General features: G+C 37.0%; 1 protein-coding gene across 10 annotated transcripts in view; it reads right to left on the reverse strand.

Annotated features, from left to right (window-relative positions):
- The window catches only part of ARHGAP24 (Rho GTPase activating protein 24), a 705,468-nt gene that overhangs the window by 21,247 nt on the left and 665,266 nt on the right, over positions 1-18,955 (reverse strand). For all 10 annotated transcript variants that reach the window (XM_070505415.1, XM_070505414.1, XM_014854138.3 and 7 more), the window contains 3 exons: positions 5,809-5,941; positions 3,375-3,448; positions 889-1,010 (listed from right to left, as the gene is read on the reverse strand). In XM_070505415.1, coding sequence (XP_070361516.1) covers positions 889-1,010; positions 3,375-3,448; positions 5,809-5,941 — 329 coding nt within the window. The remainder of the gene's footprint in view (positions 1-888; positions 1,011-3,374; positions 3,449-5,808; positions 5,942-18,955) is intronic.

Below are 18,955 nucleotides of genomic sequence, written 5' to 3' on the forward strand. Positions count from 1 at the left end.
ATTAAAGTTCTCTGGACCAACTATCTTACTGCCAAAAATCTGATGTTCAATTATATATTTGACAAAGGAAGTTAAGCTGAGTTGATTTAGGCAAATACTTAAAAGCTTTTTCTTTCTTTCTCTCTCTCTTTTCTCTCTCTCTTATCATAAGATACAGAGGAATGAAAATCACAGAATTTTCAAGGAAGGAACAGTGTCAGGGGATATTTTGTTCTAAACTAAATAAACTCAGAGTGAAACCAAAAATAATTATTTTTTCTCCTTCCCTCTTTCCTATTAAATTCTTAAATGTTCAACTAGGCCAATTTGCAAAAAACAATGGTGCTAACAACCACAGGTAAGAAAAGTGCTCAGGCAACGAGCCTGCTGGAAATAAACAGAAGTAGCAATTCATCATGGAAAAGAATTTGAAGTATTTTGTAATTTAGAAAACAAGAATTCCCTCATCTTTCAACCCACAGGTAAATATGCAGTATTATCTTATAGAGGATCAGATTTGTCTACCTCTTGAAATCAATCAAATAAAGCCAAATTAATAAAAATATATTAAAGTAGTAGCTTTTGAATTTTCTGAAAATTGCATTAGCCTCAAAAAATGAATTAGAGTTTTCCACTTCTTGCATGATACTTCACGGACGATTTGTGGAAGTGAGATTTATTTTTATAAGGATTCTGAGAAATCATTTAGTAGATTATTATACTTAATAAACTCAAAAAATTGCCTGACATCCAAAGAAATCTATTTTGCATTTGAAGTGCGTGACTCAATAAGTGGAGTCCCCATGGATTCACTTACTTCCCTAGTTTGCTCCAAGGAGAACAGGTCAGGCTAGCCAAGAGACAGGTCACTGTTGTCTTGATGAGGATGTAACATAATCATTTACTTACCCTCCATGATGGTCAAAGGATCTTCCACTTTGGGGCGCAGAATATTAGGGCCAAAGACAGTGGCCAGGTTCTGCACACTCATTTTGTTAACTCCCGAATAGGATTGTACTTCATCCAAGAACCTGTTGGATGTAAGAACCCAAACAAAACACAATGGAATCAAATTTGTCAGTGGAAGAAAATAGGTTATTGGGAAATTTATGAACTGGAGTATGTTCAAAGATGATTATGAAGACAAAATTATTTAGAAATTCAAACATTGCTCAGTCAAACATGGAGAAAATATATTGCAAATCATTAATTTTATTAATTATAAATTGTTAAATGGTTATTTATATTAATTACATTATTATTACATATATTATTCTATGAAATATAAATTATTCATTAATGATGAGAGGTCCTATCAAATATCACCTCTGGCCTGGCTTGGCTTGGTTTCCTCTGTCAGCCATAGGAGTAAGTGTATTTAGACAAACCTAATATGGACTTGAGATTGAAGAATATGGATTTCCTTCCAACCCCTAAATAAAATATTAAATTTAGACACATATTCAACTTGAGAACTATAAATAGGATGATCTGGTACAATCCCTTATTTCAGAGAGGAGGAATCAATCCTTTTTGTGGAGTAATTTGTGAACTTTAAGTTTATAGTCTATTTAAAAATGAGATCAAATATGGTTTAGGTTAAAATCTCAGTTCTACTGATATGAAAAACTGTAAGCACAAATTGTTTCAATTTATTAGATACTGAAGAATAAGAGGCATAAAATTGGCTTTCCCCCAAACGATTTTAGTAGGGGGACTGTTTCTGTAATTTCAGGCTGTTTGCACTCCTCACTCCCTCTTCATTTCTACAAGAGCTTCTATCATTTCATGGCTTACTAACGGTACTGATGAGACAAAGAAGCGATAAAGAATAAAAAAGAACTTATTTTATGTGTTACTTAGAATCTATTTTATTATGTGTCAGTCATTGTACTAACATTAATTTTTCAAAGCATCTCTGTGAGGTAAATACTATTGTTATCTCTATTTCACAGATGAGACACATGAGGCATCTGAGAGGTTAAGTATCTTCTGCAAGGATGCAGAGTAGTAAGTGGCAGAGCTGAGATGCGAACCCAGGTGACTGACTCTAGAGTCTGGGCTCTAACCACTACACCAGGATGCTAAGAAAAGGTGTCTGTGTCCACATATTCACTACTGTTATACAGAGTAAACTGTAGCAAAACTGAAGGTCAAAAAGTCAAACTACCATTTCTTATCTGAAGTAGTTGAAATTAAAAGTCTGCTTAAGTGTTTCAAGAGAAGTTAAGTTTTTCTATTATGGAGATAAAGATTTGCAATATGGTTCTCAAAGAAGCCCTTTTCCCTTACTTAAAGATAATGTAACCTTTTTATCGTCCACTACAATAGCTTGCATTAGTTCACAATCTTGCCTTACACGTTAATAAGCGTATGCTTTCCATGAAAAGACTTCTTTCTTTTTCACATTCTGAAATCTAAGGTCTTGTTTGCTTCCTAAACATAACCATCACCAGAAAAAGTTATGGTAGGAGATTTTGGAATTCCTGCTCAGTAGCAGTTGACAGTGAACTCCACAGGGTCTCACAATAGTCTGAAACTCCACAGTGCCTAGTCTGCTGAACACATCCAATCATGACGCAAAAACCATACACAAATGATGCATTGGACTGAACTGAAAATTTGAATTTTCTTTTAAAATGGACTGGGAAGCTATCATTTAAAATACCTTGCAGTAGTATCCATCACTAATCTCTTTATTTAAATGTAATATATTTCAATTTTACATATTTGGTTTCTCAAATAGGGGCACATACGTGGCACACCCTGTCCCAGGACTGTAGTTAAACGTGGTCACTGAGAGAGAGCTTTACCAGGCACAATTATCGTTCTGACAGAATTGAATTACAAATGTCTTTTCAATGAGTGTGAAGTGGGACAGGAATGGAAAGAAGATAACATTTATTGAACGCTTACATATATATTAATCATTAAAAAATATAATTTAATTTTAAAACAACTGTGTGAAATGTGTGTTTTTCCTACCATTTCACTTATTAGGACTCTGAGACTGAGAGAGAATAGAGAATTGCATAAAGATACACGAGTAGTCAGCGGTAGTCTGGACTCCCATGCAGATCTTCCTCATGCCAATATACACGCTTCTTCTCTCAAACAACGGTACACGGAACATGTACAAACAATTTTGATGGAAATTCAAAGCAACATATCTTTAACATGTAAAAGCAAGAGAGACTTCAGAAATAACAAATTACAAAATCATGCAAATTCAGTGCTCAAAGAAGCCTTTGAGATCACCTTGTCAAACCTCTGTTTTACAGAGGCCAACACTGGAGTTCAGAGCAGTGAAGTGATTTCGTTCCTCGTCAAACATAAGTTACTCACAGGCTAAATAGTCTTGTTTTGTTTAGTTGCGTCTTTAAGACAATTCTTACCTGCAAATATACTTGAGGAGGTTGTAATTGACCGCTGGCAAACTCTTCACCTGCTTCGCTAATTCCTTAACTCCCTGAGTATAAAGAAGAGAATAACTGTTATCTTTCTAAGGTTGGTCTTGGAATTAAAGCAAATGGGAAATCAGCATATAATTGTTTTTTAATTGGTGTCACATATTGTCAGTGAAGGATCCTGTCCTGAAAACTTGCCACCATCACAGCAAGCATTTTACAAATATTTTCAAGGACGTGAAAGCATTTCAAATATCTCCATAAGTACTATGCGGAGAAACAGATTTAAGTGAAGCCCTTTTAACATTTTTAACACTTGTTCACAATTGACTGAAAAAGGAAGATGGCCTCACTTATAATTAGGTTATTTGGGGGGAAAAATAGCCTTGATGTACTGAGAGTCCTTCTCATTTTTAGCATGCCTGAAACATAGATAAACATACGTCTACTGACAAACAAGTCTCTCAGGACTGGTCACGTTCAGGATACATCATTGAAGGTGGGATGGAGGGGTGCAGCCTGACCTTCCTGGAAATTTTACAAAAGGATTAACTACTTTGTTTCTTCTCATTGTAGGACTTCCTCTAAAATATAAACGGTCCCAGAAAAGCTAATGGATAATATAATCTGATCTGTTCTTCTTCCTGTAAATAGTAAATATTTTAAGCTTTCTGGGACATATAGTTTCTGTCTCAACTACTCAACTCTTCTGTTATACTGCAAAAACAGCCACAGACAATATTATACAACAAACAGAATAAAACTGCATTTACAAAAACAGGCAGCAATTTTGACAAGAGTGCCAAGAAGATCCAAAAGAGAAAAGAAGAGTCTCTTCAACAAATGGCACTGAGACAACTGTATGTCCACATGCCAGACAATAATGTTGGACCTTTTCCTCACACCATAAACAAAAATTAACTCAAAATGGATCAGAGACCTAAACATAAGAGCTAAAGTTATAAAAATCTTAGAAGAAAATATGAGTAAATCTTTGTGACCCTGGGTTAAATAAAACCTTCTTAGGTGTGACACTAAAAGCACAAGTGGCAAATGAAAAATAGACAAATTGGACTTTATGAAAATTAAAAACCTTTTTGCCTCAAAGGATATCATCAAGAAAATAAAGAGGCAATCCACAGAGGGCAGAAAATATTTGCAAATCATATATCCGATAAGGGCCTTGTATCCAAACTACACAAAGAACTCTTACAAATCAATAAGAAGAAGACAAACAGTCCAATTAAAAATGGGAAAATGGTCTGAATAGATGTTTCTCCAAAGAAAATACACCAATAGCCAATAAGTACATGAAAAGATGTTTAATATCGTTAGCCATCAGGGAAATGAAACTCAAACCTCAATGATACACCACTTTACACACATTAGGATGGCTACGATAAAAAAGAGAAATAACAAATGTTGGCCAAAAATGTGGAGAAATTAGAACCTGCACACATTGGAATTTTAAATGGTGGAGCCTCTTTAGAAAACACAGTTACATATGGCCCAGCAATTCCTCCTCCTCAATATAAACCCAAGAGAAATGAAAACATATGTTCACACGAAACTTTGTAAGTGGATATAAATAGCATTATTAATAATAGTCAAGCAGTGGAAACAACACACATGTCCTGCAACTAACAAATGGATAAATAACAGAATATTATTTGGAAATAAAAGGAATAAAATACTGATATGGGGTACAATGTGGATGAACTTTGAAAACAGTGAAAGAAGCCAGTCACAAAAGAAAACATATTGAATGATTCCGTTTATATGAACTATCCAGAACAGGCAAATCTATGGAGACAGAAAGTAGATTAGCAGTTGCCAAGAGCTGGGGAAAGAGAGGCATGGGCAATAGATATGCAGTTTGTTATGAGGGGATGAAAATGTGGTAAATATTCTAAAATTAGATTTTGGTGATGACTGCACAACTCTGAGAATATACTAAAAAGCACTGAATGGTACACTTCAAATGGGTGATTTTATAGCATGTGAATTGCATCCCAATAAAGCTGTTTTTACAAAAACAAGCAGTAGGTAGGACTACCTAAGAGTCATTGTTTGAAGTGATTTAAGGGGCACACAAAAAGGAATATGAAAAAAGGCATCCAGTTTTTTCATAGAACGCTTGGCCTCATGTAGCGCCACCGTCAACCTTTCAGGGGAGCAAAATGACAAGGGGTGCTTATTTTATTCCTTCAGCCACACTTTTCTTTGTGATGAGAGAGGGAATTAAAAATGAGACCCGAGTTGTGCATGTAAAGTCTAAATCTGTGTGATGTCAATACACAGAATAGCGGAAAACAATAGAAAATCCAACGATAAGACAAAGGGAAGTTTACAAATTAAAGACTAAGAGCACTGAAAAAACTCTCAAAAAAAAACTTTTTTAGAAATAAATGCATCGACTTACTGCTTCCTCCTCTTTGCTGAGCAGTTTGGCACACGACAAAAAATCTTCATACTTTGCATAAGGAATAACTGGTTCTGGAAGTTCTCGGAGATACAGCTTAAGAAGTGATGCCACTGTGTGTACATCTGTGTTGCTGTGGAGACAGAAGTGAGAAGACAATCTTTGGAGTAAACCTTATGCCATTTTATTTGTTTTTTCATCAAATATGCATCGAAGAGTCAGAATTTTATGCCAGTTGGCAATTGAATCAGTCAATCCAGCTTTCAAGAAGCACCCACTTATGTAATGCCAATAAGATGCTACCACAGAGAGGAACACAGAAGGACACTTGGAGTCCTCAGTATGGTATGAAAATATTGGAAAGCTCAAGCATTTTTCTTTTGTGTGTATTTGACGTTAAGTGAAAGTAGTAACTTTTGAAAACAATGAGAATATACCAAACTTCAAATAAAATACAATACAGTTTACAAAAATACCAAATTTACATATGTGTGTATGTATGAATTCAATGCCAAAGTTAATTATTTCTGAACCCTAACTTCAGTTCTCAAAATTTCACGCTCATTCTTGAGAAGACATTGGTGACTGGTTATAGATTCCTAAAGCTTAGTATGACAGGCTATAACTTTTTAAGCAGAGCTCATTTTGAATGTGACTGATTCTCGGCATGATTGCTTGTCTAACATTTTAAGAGAGTTGGGAATCCTTAGAGTTTTCTAGAAAGAGAAAGTGCAACAAAAATAAACAATGAAAGCTTAACATGGCCCTTGTGTAATGTGCAAAATTTATTTTTATTCTCTGCTGAATACAAGAGTGGCAGGATAATTTAATGCAATATTAATTTATATTTTGTTCCCTGTATTTCCCCATTCCCTGATAATCCATCAAGAGGACTGACAGTAAACACAGGAAGAGGTGGCGTGTCTTTTATTTATCTACTTTTGGTCTTGTTTTGGTTTTTTATTTGGGAGGAAGGGAACAGGAGCGTGGGAAGGAGAGACTGGTGAGCAGGGAGTAAAAAGGTTGATGGATTCCCACCAAGCAGGGTGAGTGGCAGTGAACAAGGCCAGGGATTCTGCAAGTAGTAAGAACATACACCCCTCCCAGAGTGTGCTGCAGGAAGTGACAAGTCCCCAGAGGGGTGTACCTTGACAAGCTGGAATATAGGCACTGGGATTTCCTGCCTCAGCGAATATTCTCAAGGGTGACAAGGAAGCAGAGTTGACTTCACAAAACTACATGGGTTGGGACAATGGACATCTCAGTTCTCCATTTTGGACCCATAGATTGATTTCATCAGCTATTTCCCACACATGTCCTCTGTATCAAGCATTATAGAAAACACAGTGGGTGGGCACCGAGGGGCTGAAAAAAAGGATTATTCTAGCCTGCTCATCATTTATAATCTTGTGGGGGCAGCAGATACTAATACAAGTATATAATCACAAAGTGTGGTGAGCAGTAACAAGGAAAAGCATTGGATGCTAGCTAATAACAAGAGAGGACTAATTTATGGGTTGGAGGGCTTCCCTGAGGAAATGATGCTTGGGCCAAGATCTGAAGGGTATGTAAGAATTAACTAAGTGAGGGCAGAAGAGCAGAATGCGGCGTCCCTGATTAATGCAAAGCAGGTAAACAGAGCCCAAAGTGGGAGGGAGCATCCTGTCCTTGAGGAGCTGACAAAAGGCTAAGGGAGACCAGAGCTCTGAGAGGGACTGGAAGAGGTCTAAGCGGTAGGCGGTATCCTCATGGACCATGGGACTTCAGCCGCCACAGAATTAGACAGGGCAGGGGCTGAGGTTTTCCATTTTACAGTCAGAGTCAGTCAGAGCAGGCATATTGTCAACCATTTTGCAGATGTTAAAATGACAGAGGTGATCTGAAAGGGCTGGTCTTACCTAATTAATTTTGTTCTTGTAATAATTAAATAAATTTTTTCTCTTAAAATTCTAAACTGATAGATAAACTAGAAGTCATCTTAAAGGCTAGCAAAGAAAATAAAAATCATGTCTCTGGGACATCTTGAAAACTGTGACCAAGCTCATTAATTCCTAAAAATATTTTCCAAAAATAATTTTTTTAAAAGATAGGTCTAAAATAGTCTCAGTGGTAAGACAAGGAAGACACAAGTTTGTTTTCCTTTCTGGAAAAACACTTCATTTCATGTACGTCAAAGCCCTCCTTTGTTTCTGTGCTATGCAGTAAAGCACCTGACCCCTGGAGGCACAGTCATCAGTAATAACAAAACCACAGCCTGGGGCAGGATATGCGGTTCAATCAGATACTACAACAAACTATTTCCATCTTTTCATTCTACTCAAATCCAGCCCACTCTAACCCAACCCACTCCATGACTGGGTTGGCTCGTGTTGCTTTCAAAGTCAATGACAATTTTGTTAAAGCTATAGGTAGGTACAGAGAAGAATATAAAAATAAAATAAGTATAATTTCAATATATGGAGTATATGTATAATTTGTATGGCCATGGAGAGTATATAAAAATATTTATGAAATAAATAAGATGATAAGGATAAATAAGAAATATATATTTAACAAGAAATCTGTTTTAGTATTTCAATGATGGACTATTCATGCCATTGTCTCCCAAGCGCACTGTTTTTAAGGTAACTTGCTTGTTACTTTCTTTATGGGGTATTTTGCTTCCAAGGAAGTTGAGCTCTGGTACTGAGGACGTACGAACACTAGATGGCGCGATTGCAAAGTCAGACTAATCGAGATGTTGCGAAAATTGCGAAGGATGAAAGACGCAGAGTCATTCATCCTCCAGCGATTTTCTTAGCACCAAAGCTGCAGTAATGTTCCAAGAATAGAAATATTTGAGCTATGAATCAAAGTAATAGATGTGGCTGGGGTGATTATTTTATTCCTTCCCTAAAGTGAGATGTTACGTTAGCTTTCTAGCGTTATAGTATATATCCACGCACTGTTAGCTATACAGAAGCGATAAAGAAAAAATGACCAAATATATTTTCTTTTTTTAATTAACAAAGGTTATTAAATTTTTGCTTAAAGGCGAAAACTCAAAAATGTATGACTCTTTTTTGGCTTTATTAAACTTAGGCTATTTTGTAGAAATAGAGACTTCTACATTTTCCCAGCATTCTCAGTTTTGGCTTTGTCCTTTCCCACTGAATGGAAGAAAACAATCACTTCTGGACAGACTCCAACATGTTTGCCAGCTCTGATTCACCGCCAGAGGCTCACAATCCATCTGCCTAAGCGCTAGCATGCAGCCCACTAAAATAGGAAGTCTGGAGTTTCTCTGAAAAATCTCTCTATAGCCACTCTGCAAAATAGCAACCTTCTGCATCTAACTCTCCAGTCTGATATCTCTTACTGAAAACCCATGGCTTTGTCTAATTAATATTTGCTTAATAGGTACAGCTAATTAAGTAAATACCAGTACTGTGTGTTAATTGCCCAATGTACCTAGAGAAGTGTGCCACCTTTGCCTCAGAGAAACATACCTCACCTTCAGCAAAGCGAAGTGACTGCACTGGCAAAAGCTGATGTACATGGAGAATTCCAACCCCTAACCTAGCTGATAATAATAATAACAGCAGCAGCAGCAGCAGCAGCAGCAGCACACCTACACACATCTCTCTCTGCATGAGGTCCTCACAGCAGCCCATCAAATTAACATTATTAACTCTGGGGTACTCGAACAGGAAACTGCACATATACAAAATTCTTTTTGGATAATCACTGAGCTATGAGAGGTTTTAAAGTCACACTCTTTGGCAGAAATTCAAAACTATTTGCTAAAGTTGAAATCATTCTACAGACCTCAAGTCTCTTTCACTCACCTGGCTGTAGAATGTGTTTTCAGAAATCAAGATAAATAATCATGCTCATTCTCTCCAGTGATAGCAAGGAGGCAGAGACAGGCCCAGGGATCCCGTGTAAGAGAGCTTTCAGGCCAGAAGATGCTGTGTCGCATGTCATTTAACTGATCAACATATGCCTTTCGTTTGCACCTTATTTTGTACTGGGACTTTACTTCTGGGTCGTGTAGTGCTTTTTATCAAACTCACAGGGAGGATTCCATGAGACTTCCTATGACTGACCTAACTTTATATTCTCACAGGTCTTGCTTTGGTCATTCTGGGATCACCCTACCAATGGTTCACTCACCAAATAGCTCCTGAATGCTTAAAGGGGCGCACTGCTCACACCACACGCTGGGGAGAAGAAATGAACTACAGAGGTCTTTACTGTGTCCCTCCGGCTTATATCTCTAACTGATCACCACCAACACGTTTCCATACCTATGTGCCTCATTGGTTTGACTTCTTCACACTTTCTAGATATTCTAGCTGCTAAGTTCTTGCCTGGTGCCTTAAGAATGTTTTTATACTCCTGGAAATTACCTGCCCTATTTACAATCCATGTACAATATAGGACTCTTACTAATCTGAAAGCGATAACGGAGTCTGACAGCAACCCTTCCTTGGTCATCCTCTAATTCCACCCGTCCTTCCCTGATAAACAGACTCACACACAGAGATAAGTCTAAATGCCACAGTAATTACAAGTATAATACCGCACAGGCAAAACCTTAAAACTTTTAAGCCTTGAAATTAGAAATGGGAGTTTTTCTCTCTGGATACTATGCACAGAACACAATATAATTCATTGATTTATCTGAATGGAATGAATTTCCAGTGCACCTACACAGGAAGTTATTAAAGATATTGCAAACTTATTTGCAACACACACAATGAGATGACCTAAAATTCCCTTGGAATTAAGAAAAAATAATGTCAAATCCATTGTACTCCATGGAGAATATATACAGGCCTGAAACATTCAGCAGCACCATCAAGATGAAGACACGAAATTGTCTTAAGCCACACACTGCTCTGTCTAGAGTTCACCAGGACATAGACAAGCAAATCCAAAGGTAGTAAACAGTTCCAAGCTAAACTAAATGTCTGCAAGAAAAGTGTGGTTCTGTTCAAACTTATTTTCGTATGTATCTGTCAAAACTGGCACACTTTTTGGCAGTGAAACTTGAATCTGGTTAAACAGTCACGACTTACTGTATGGTTACATAAGCGTCACTGCTGAGTTACACACAACCCCAAAAGACACTTTTACCTCCAGGCGAAGTCCAGGACTACACTGAATTAGTGCTTGTCCCAAACCAGTCTCCTAGATTAAAAGGAATGATGCAGAGAACTGCATGATGACTCCTGCTATAGGAGGATTTGTTTCCCCACCCCCCAAAGTCACTTGTTAAAGCCCTTGCCTCTGATGCGATGGTGTCTGCAGATGGGGCCTTTGGGAGGTAATTAGGGTTAGATGAGGTCATGAGGCAGGGACCCTGGTTGGATAGGATTAGTGCCCTTATGAGAAGAGACACCAGAGGGCTTGCTCCTCGCCCCTTTACGCCTATGCGTAGGCAACAAGGGGAGGCTATGTGAACACAGTGGAGATAAAGTAGCCGTCTACAAGGCAGGAAGACAGCCCTTAACAGAACCGAACCATGTTAACACCCTGATTTCAGGCTTCCAGCCTCCGCAACTGTGAGAACATAAATGTCTGTTGTTTAAGCCACCCAGTCCGTGGTATTTTGTTTAGTATATTTAAACTTGTGTAATGGTCACAAGTTTAAATACGGCCACTCTATCATACATTGGAGCCTACAAGTTACACACTTGTCTCTCCAATTTTCTATGATGGAATAGTGGTGGGAGGGATGGTGTTCATGCTTAAACCTGTCACATTGACATCTTCTCTCTTACTTCTAGAATTACTTATGTTTCTAGATGTATGTGTGTATAGATTTCTCCTTTACAATGCTAGCTAATTACGTAAAAAGGACATTTGACAGTTTGATATACAATCCAACATACCATACACATGAGGATGTCTATGCACACATGCACACATGTGAGTACACACTGACACAACTATATGTGTATAACATACTTGAGGTAACAAAACACCCCATTGTGTAGCTGTAGGAAGAGATTGCTTTGAGCATCTGAGTTTTGTGATTCCAAATAACAGACCCCTCAAGTTGAAAGTAGCTACATTCCAAAACTGAAAAAAAAATTCATGGATATTTGTCTATTTGCTCCTTCTGACGATCATTTCCTGTAAGTCTCTCATTTCATTGTTTGATTCCTCACTCTCCTTTCCCTTCCACCTCTTTGCCTTCTCTTCCTCTGGCCATCATTCCTTACCAGACAGCTCCTAAGCTTTTCTTCCTCTGTTGGCCTCTAAGTATTATTTTCCTAAACTTTATGCACACTTCCTGGGGAAATTCATGAGTTCAACGATCACTTTTCTATGACTACAAAGTATACATCTCTACACCAGACCTTTCCATTAAATTCTTAGATGTTCCATACATACTTTGAACTCCATATAAACAGAGCTGGACAACAACAAAAAAACTCTTGGCAATGGAAGTATTTCTCCTTTATTATTTTCTCAGCCGTGGATGGCATCACTATTCACACAAAGAAGCAAGAAACCTAGCAGTCAACCTAAATTTTGCTCTTCCTGAGATCCTAAATCTAACAGTCATTAGTAAATCTCAGATTGCACTGCACATTGGAATCACCTGGAAAGTTTTAAAAAATACTAATGACTGGATCCTATATAATCTGACATTAATACCTTATGAATCCTTTCCCTTTTCAGCAGTCTCATAGACGCTGCTCAAGTTCGAGTTCATATTACTCACTTCCATTAATGTAAGAGCACATTAGCTGATCTCTCTGTACAAGCCTATCTTCCCACATCCAACCCCCTGAGCACGCACGTAGAGGTGGTAAACTTCAGTAACAAATAAATATATATATAACGAGTAAAACGCTTTGTTGTATAGCTTTTGAATACCACACTTGAATACAAAGGTCAAACGTTTAAGCATATATAGATAAATAAACATCACACAGAAATGTACAGATTTATTTTATAGACATTTTAGTCATTAGAGTTGTCATTCAGTTTGGGTCAGTATGTCTGAGAGTGTTGATTCACTTTATAAACAGCCACACTCTAATTTGTCTATGTAAATTAAAAATTTATACCAAACAATAAAAACAAAATCTGATTTTTCCCATTATAGTACCAAGGTGCTTTCATTGGAGAAGAAAGGCTAATGGGCGTGAGACATTTATAAGGCTTAATGTAGAATATTCAGGAAAGATTCCTTAAAGCAATATTACATCAGTATAACTCTATTTTAATAGGCTACCTCGTACATACATATGCATTAATTTCCAACAACAATAACAAAAACTAATTAAAACCTTAAGTGCTGTCAGTTATAAAATTAATTAACATGGCTATTAAAATGAGTTAATATGTCCCTCCATATCTAGTGATTTTGGATCCAAGGTTCAACATCATATCCAAATTTAACTTAGAAGTGACATTCAAATGCACATGATACATTCTGATACTATAAATGACATTAATATTTTCCAAACTCTTAAGAGCCAAGTTATAAAAAAACCCCATAAATTTCCCACAGAAATTAAATCTGAAATCAATGAAGGCTGCAAAGATTTTCCTATTAAACTAAGCTCCCATTCATATCAATAATGTATACAAACAATTAGAATAAGTATTGACATAAGGAATTGTTTGAAAGTCACCAATGATAGAGATTCTAGATAGCCTTTTCTGAGACCACAGAGAATTTTAGAAGGATATTGGATATCCACATACTGCATATACCCATATACGTATACTCACACCTACGTGTGTACTACATACATACACACACATAGTTCTTTGTAGACTCTTTAAAAACATATCCAATGAGTTCTATGTCATGAAGAAAATCATCCAGGCTCCCCTTGATTGACTCTATACGTTGGACTTTGCTCTTTTCTCAGTGCCAGCAGATCTTCATTGCATCTACTTCTAATTGCCTCAGGAGAAAGCTCAAGTCTTTGAGGTTCCACTGAGTACCTATAGTTGCCAATGGACGAAGTAGTTAGTTTGCTCAGGAGTTTTAATAAACAGAGACATTCTGAATCTAGGTTGGGAGTCACGATGGCGTAATATCCACACATGAACACTTTTTCTGGCCATTCTGTAGAGTATAATTTCCTAAATTCACAAAGTGTAAGATATATGCCAAGAAACGCAAGAATGAGTAAAATGTTCGGGAGGTTATTGCCAACTCAGAGTACCTATTTTCAGGTGGATATAAAGAAATTACTCACAGTAAGAGATATAAGAAAACTCATTAACAGAAAATTTAAAATTACACTTAATGAATAGCACCGTTGAATGGATCACGTGACTATAGGGTGAGAGAGGGGAGCTGAAACATTTCCTGCACACCTCCCATCCCCCCAGGAATAGTTCAGAAATAAAGGCAATACACAATCTCTAAGTGCACTATGATTATGCAGTTCTCTAAGCAGATTATGTAAATAAATAGCTTTCATTTCTGGCTTACATGGAAAATGCTGTCTTTCCTAACATTTGACTCCTGGTACACGGATACCGAAGATATTCTCTCATTGAGAGTTCACGTGACTCTCCTAGTTCTCATGTCTTTATATTAGTAAACATGGGTACCGAGACTCCATCACGTAGCCCTTTCTTGCTTCAACTGTACCAGGATTGAAGTGCTATGAGTTGTAATTTCAGTTTCATATGAACTTTAAAATCCTGGCAAACAGTTAATGAATGGGGCTTAGCTAAATAAAGATGTTAGGGCTATATTTAGTTACTTCACCTTTTTATGTTGTCTGCCTACATTTTGTTCCCTTCACTAAACTCCGCTGATGGAGAAACAAAGGAAATGTAATCATCATAATACATTCAATCATTTATTTATTTACTTATTATTATTTTTGGTGAGGAAGATTGGCCCTGAATTAATGTCTGTGCCAATCTTCCCACAGCACAGCTTGATGAGCAGTGTGTAGGTCCATGCCTGGGATCTGAACCTGCAAACCCCAGGCTGCCAAAGTGGAGTGTGCAAACTTACCCACTACGCCCTGGGTTGGGTACAACAATTTATTTTTTTAGGGGGAGATTTCAGATTATGCAACCAAGCATTTCCTAGAGAAGCATTGTTGATGTTCTGATGCTGAAGGTGTATATTTATGCTAAAAAATATTTTTAAAATTTCCCTAACAATATTTAAAATCCATATACATATTTTAATATTTCTATTTTAAAATAAAAAAATAAAATAGAACCAAATATCACAAATAACTTTGCTAGCTAATGAAGACTAAATAGCAACTAAAGTTTCCTTAATATATATGTTTGTTCTTATTAATATATCCCTAAGCCAGCCCTTGTGGTCTAGTAGTTAAGATTAGTGCTCTCACCGCTGAGGCCTGAGTTCATTTCCCAGTCAGAGAACCACACCACCCGTCTGTAGGTTGTCACACTGTGGCAGCTGTGACTTGCAGTGATGCTCAGAGCTATGCCACCAGGATTTCAAATTCCAGCAGGGTCACCCACGGTGGACAGGTTTCAGCAGAGCTTCAAGACTAAGACAGACCAGGAAGAAGGACCTGGCTGCCCACTTCTGAAAAAAACTGGTCATAAAACCTTGTGAAGAATAGCAGAGTGTTGTCTGATGGAGCGCCGGAAGGTGAGAGGATGGTGCAGAAAGGCCGGGCAGGGTTCCACTCTGCTGTCCACACGGGCGCTAGGAATCGGAATAGACTCCACGGCATTAACAATAAACTGTGTCCCTAACAACGACCCTATTGCATGTTGCCCATTTCTTTCTGTAACTACCACAAGTTTGGAAATTTTTGATTATCTGATTCTGGGATGAACAATAAAGGATGCAAACATTCTTTTCCAGAAAACTTATTAGTCAATAAGGTAGAAAACGAAACCTTGTGCCTCATGAAGGAGATGAGTAAACGGAAGCCTAGTTCCACATTGCTGAATCTCTAACTCATAGTGTTACAGGGAACTTAAAAGGATCTTCCGGTACATCCAGGTGAGTCTACAAATCAACACCAAAACCATTCACGTCCATGCAAAACTTGTTCCTTCTTATTATAGTCTTACGAAAACAAAAAAAGCATTGTCAGGGTATGGACTAAACTATACCATTCCAGTTTATTAATATGTGTGTGTATGTATATATATATTTATACATACACACACACACTGGAGGAAAGGATGAAAAGCTTTAAAAGAATCCAATTACATATTAATTGTGGATCTCATATTAAAATGCTGCCATGCTCTTTGTTGGAAACGGTACTTTGCTACCACATATACACATATTTATTATATTGTGCTGTTTTCTCCCTGGACCATTTTTAAGAGAAGTCAGTATAAGTGAGAAGAAAGAGAGGTGAACAAAATTGTATTGAGAAGAAGTAAGGGTTTTTGTTTTTGTTTTTGTTTGGCTTTTTGTTGTTTTGTTATAAATCAAAATCTAGTTCACTTTGGGAGCATAATGCATCCATATTCATGAGAGCATTTCTGGAGTACAAAATAAAGGTGCTGGTCCTAATTTAGAGCTGTGGCTTTTATGAAATTGTAAACCCATCATAAGATTATGACTGTACCTTGACACAGGTAGGCATTTTGCTTTAGTTGACAAAAATGATATTCTAAGAGAATTTTAGAAGTTGTTTTGAAACAGGACAATTTTCAAGTTTCATAAATTCTAATCTATGAAAATAAGCATATGGGTTGTCTACTTACTGAAATAGAAATGTTGTCATTCTTTCATTCAACAAATACACTCAAAATATATTCCTTGTATCCCTTTATTCAACAAAGATTTATTGAGTGCCTACATTGTGTCAGACATTGTTCTAGGTGTTAGGGCTAAAAAGGCGATCAAGTTTCATAAAATTCTCTATTTTTTTCCGAGTTAATATTCTAATTATATGTGTAGAGTTTTACTTCCTGAGTACAGAGTTTTAAATGAATATCCACAGTGATATCCTCATGGACACGTATATGCATGCTCCCACGATATCACAGAGTAAACAGAGGTTTACCTCAAACCTAAATAGATAGTCCCAGAACATTATTATTGATTCTTTAGCAATTTTCAACCATTTCCTTATAATAAATTATCAAGATAATAAGAAAAATCAAACATTTTAAAACCATACACCTTCGAAAGTGCATACATGAATGGCTCATAAGCCCATAAAGAGATACACAACATCGGTAGTCACTAGGGAAATGCAAATTAAAACAACAATAAGACACCATTTCACACTCACTCTAATGACCAGAATAAAAAATTGGAACACTCATACGTTGCTGTTGGAAATATGAAATGGTGCAGCCACTCTGAGAACCAATCTGGCAGTTCCTCAAGTGTTGAAGACAGACATGACCCAGCAACTCCACTCCTAATTACAGACCCAAGAGAAATGCAAACATACATCCACACAAAAACTTGGACGCGCATGTTTGCAGCAGCACTATTCGTAAAAGCCAAAAAGTGGAAACAACTTGAATAGATAAGCAAAAGCCAGCATATCCACAAAGTGAAATTCTATTCATCATTAAAAAGGAACAAACTACTGATATATGCTACAACATGCAAAAACCTCAGAAGCATTACACTGAGTGAAAGAGCCTGGATATGAGAGACCATATGTTGAATAATTCCATTTATATGAAATGTCCAGAAAGGGGAAAATTTACAGAGACAGAAATGCTGGGAATAACAATAAATGGCAAAAGGATCTTATTTGGGTAATGAAAATGTTCAAAAACTGAGACATGGTAATGGTTGCATAACTTGGCAAATTTGTTAAAAAATCATCAAATTGAACCCTTGAAATGGGTGAATTACGTGATATGTAAAATGTGACAATAAATTTATTTCAGTAAATATATGGCTCTAAGGGATGCACACTCACTGAACTCACACAACAATATTTACAATCTGACTTGTAAGACACACATAATCACACTTTCAGAACAAAATCTTACAGGTATCTTTTTTTCTTTCCATCAGCAATTGCGACGGAGCTTTCAAAACAGAAATGAAGATCTCCAAGATTAACACACTCAAGAGTTTATGGTTAAGCATTAGTTTCTGTATTACATAGGTTCAAGCATGTTACTTTTCCTTATCACATAAAATGTTAGAGTGATTATATCATTATCATGTTACTTACAGTACAATAAATATGCTAAGTATCTTATTCACATTATGCCATTTGCTCCCAGTGTTTTTGTTCCATTTTGTTTAATTTTTAAGAGCATGAAAACAGCAATTCTTTGGGGTTAAGCATTATTATTTCCATTTTACATATGAGGAAACTAGGAGTTTTGAGAAGTAACTTGTCCCAGGTTGTTAACGTAGGTAGCAAATGGTGGGCCTGCCTGTCATCAAAACCTGGACTCATTCCCACACTGCTTCCTTGCAAATAAGTGCACAAGCACCAACTGATAGATATGTCAAATACTGGGAAATTTTTTTGGTTAATTGGCTATTTTTATTCATAACTTGATCTAGTTCCGGTGGATGCAAGTCCAAGTTCTTCAAAGATAAATTGAAGGGAAAGCAAAAATTCACACCCCTGGCTTCAGATGTACCGGCTTTTAGATGCATCGCCAAGAGAGCAAAGCACAATGAAACATGACAGATTCCTAACTAGCAACCTGTCCTACATAAAATATTTAATAAATATCCATTCATGTGAATATTTTCTACATATGAGATATTTCCCCTTGAAGCTCATTGATTTTTCAGACCTTGGTATGTTTACATGGGGGTTTCATGGAATCCTTGCAAGTTACACCCATGGTTCAAATTAGATAGGAAACCAAGCATTCAGGGAGCAGGCCTGTCAGTACTGGCGAAGAGTGATCTGACAGCATTTCCCAAAGTGTGGGCTATTCCAAGCAAGATGCCACACAAACAGGATATTAAGTAACATCAAATCACACAGTAGGAACATTAGTGCTTTTATGGTTGTCCTTCAATTCTCCTGATTATATCAAATAGGAAGTACCAGCTGGGAATGAGAGAAGTGTTAAAGTGGGACTAGCACTTGCCAATCTCCATTTTCATCAAATAAACAGAGGGCCTTAGGGTCAGAGTCTTCGGAGAGCAGCTGTGTTCAGCTGGCATTTAATAACATGGTTGGTGTCACTGCACGGATGCTATATTGACCTTGTATTTATGGCAAGT

Source organism: Equus asinus, chromosome 3 (genome assembly GCF_041296235.1).
Source record: "Equus asinus isolate D_3611 breed Donkey chromosome 3, EquAss-T2T_v2, whole genome shotgun sequence".
NCBI lineage: Eukaryota > Metazoa > Chordata > Mammalia > Perissodactyla > Equidae > Equus > Equus asinus.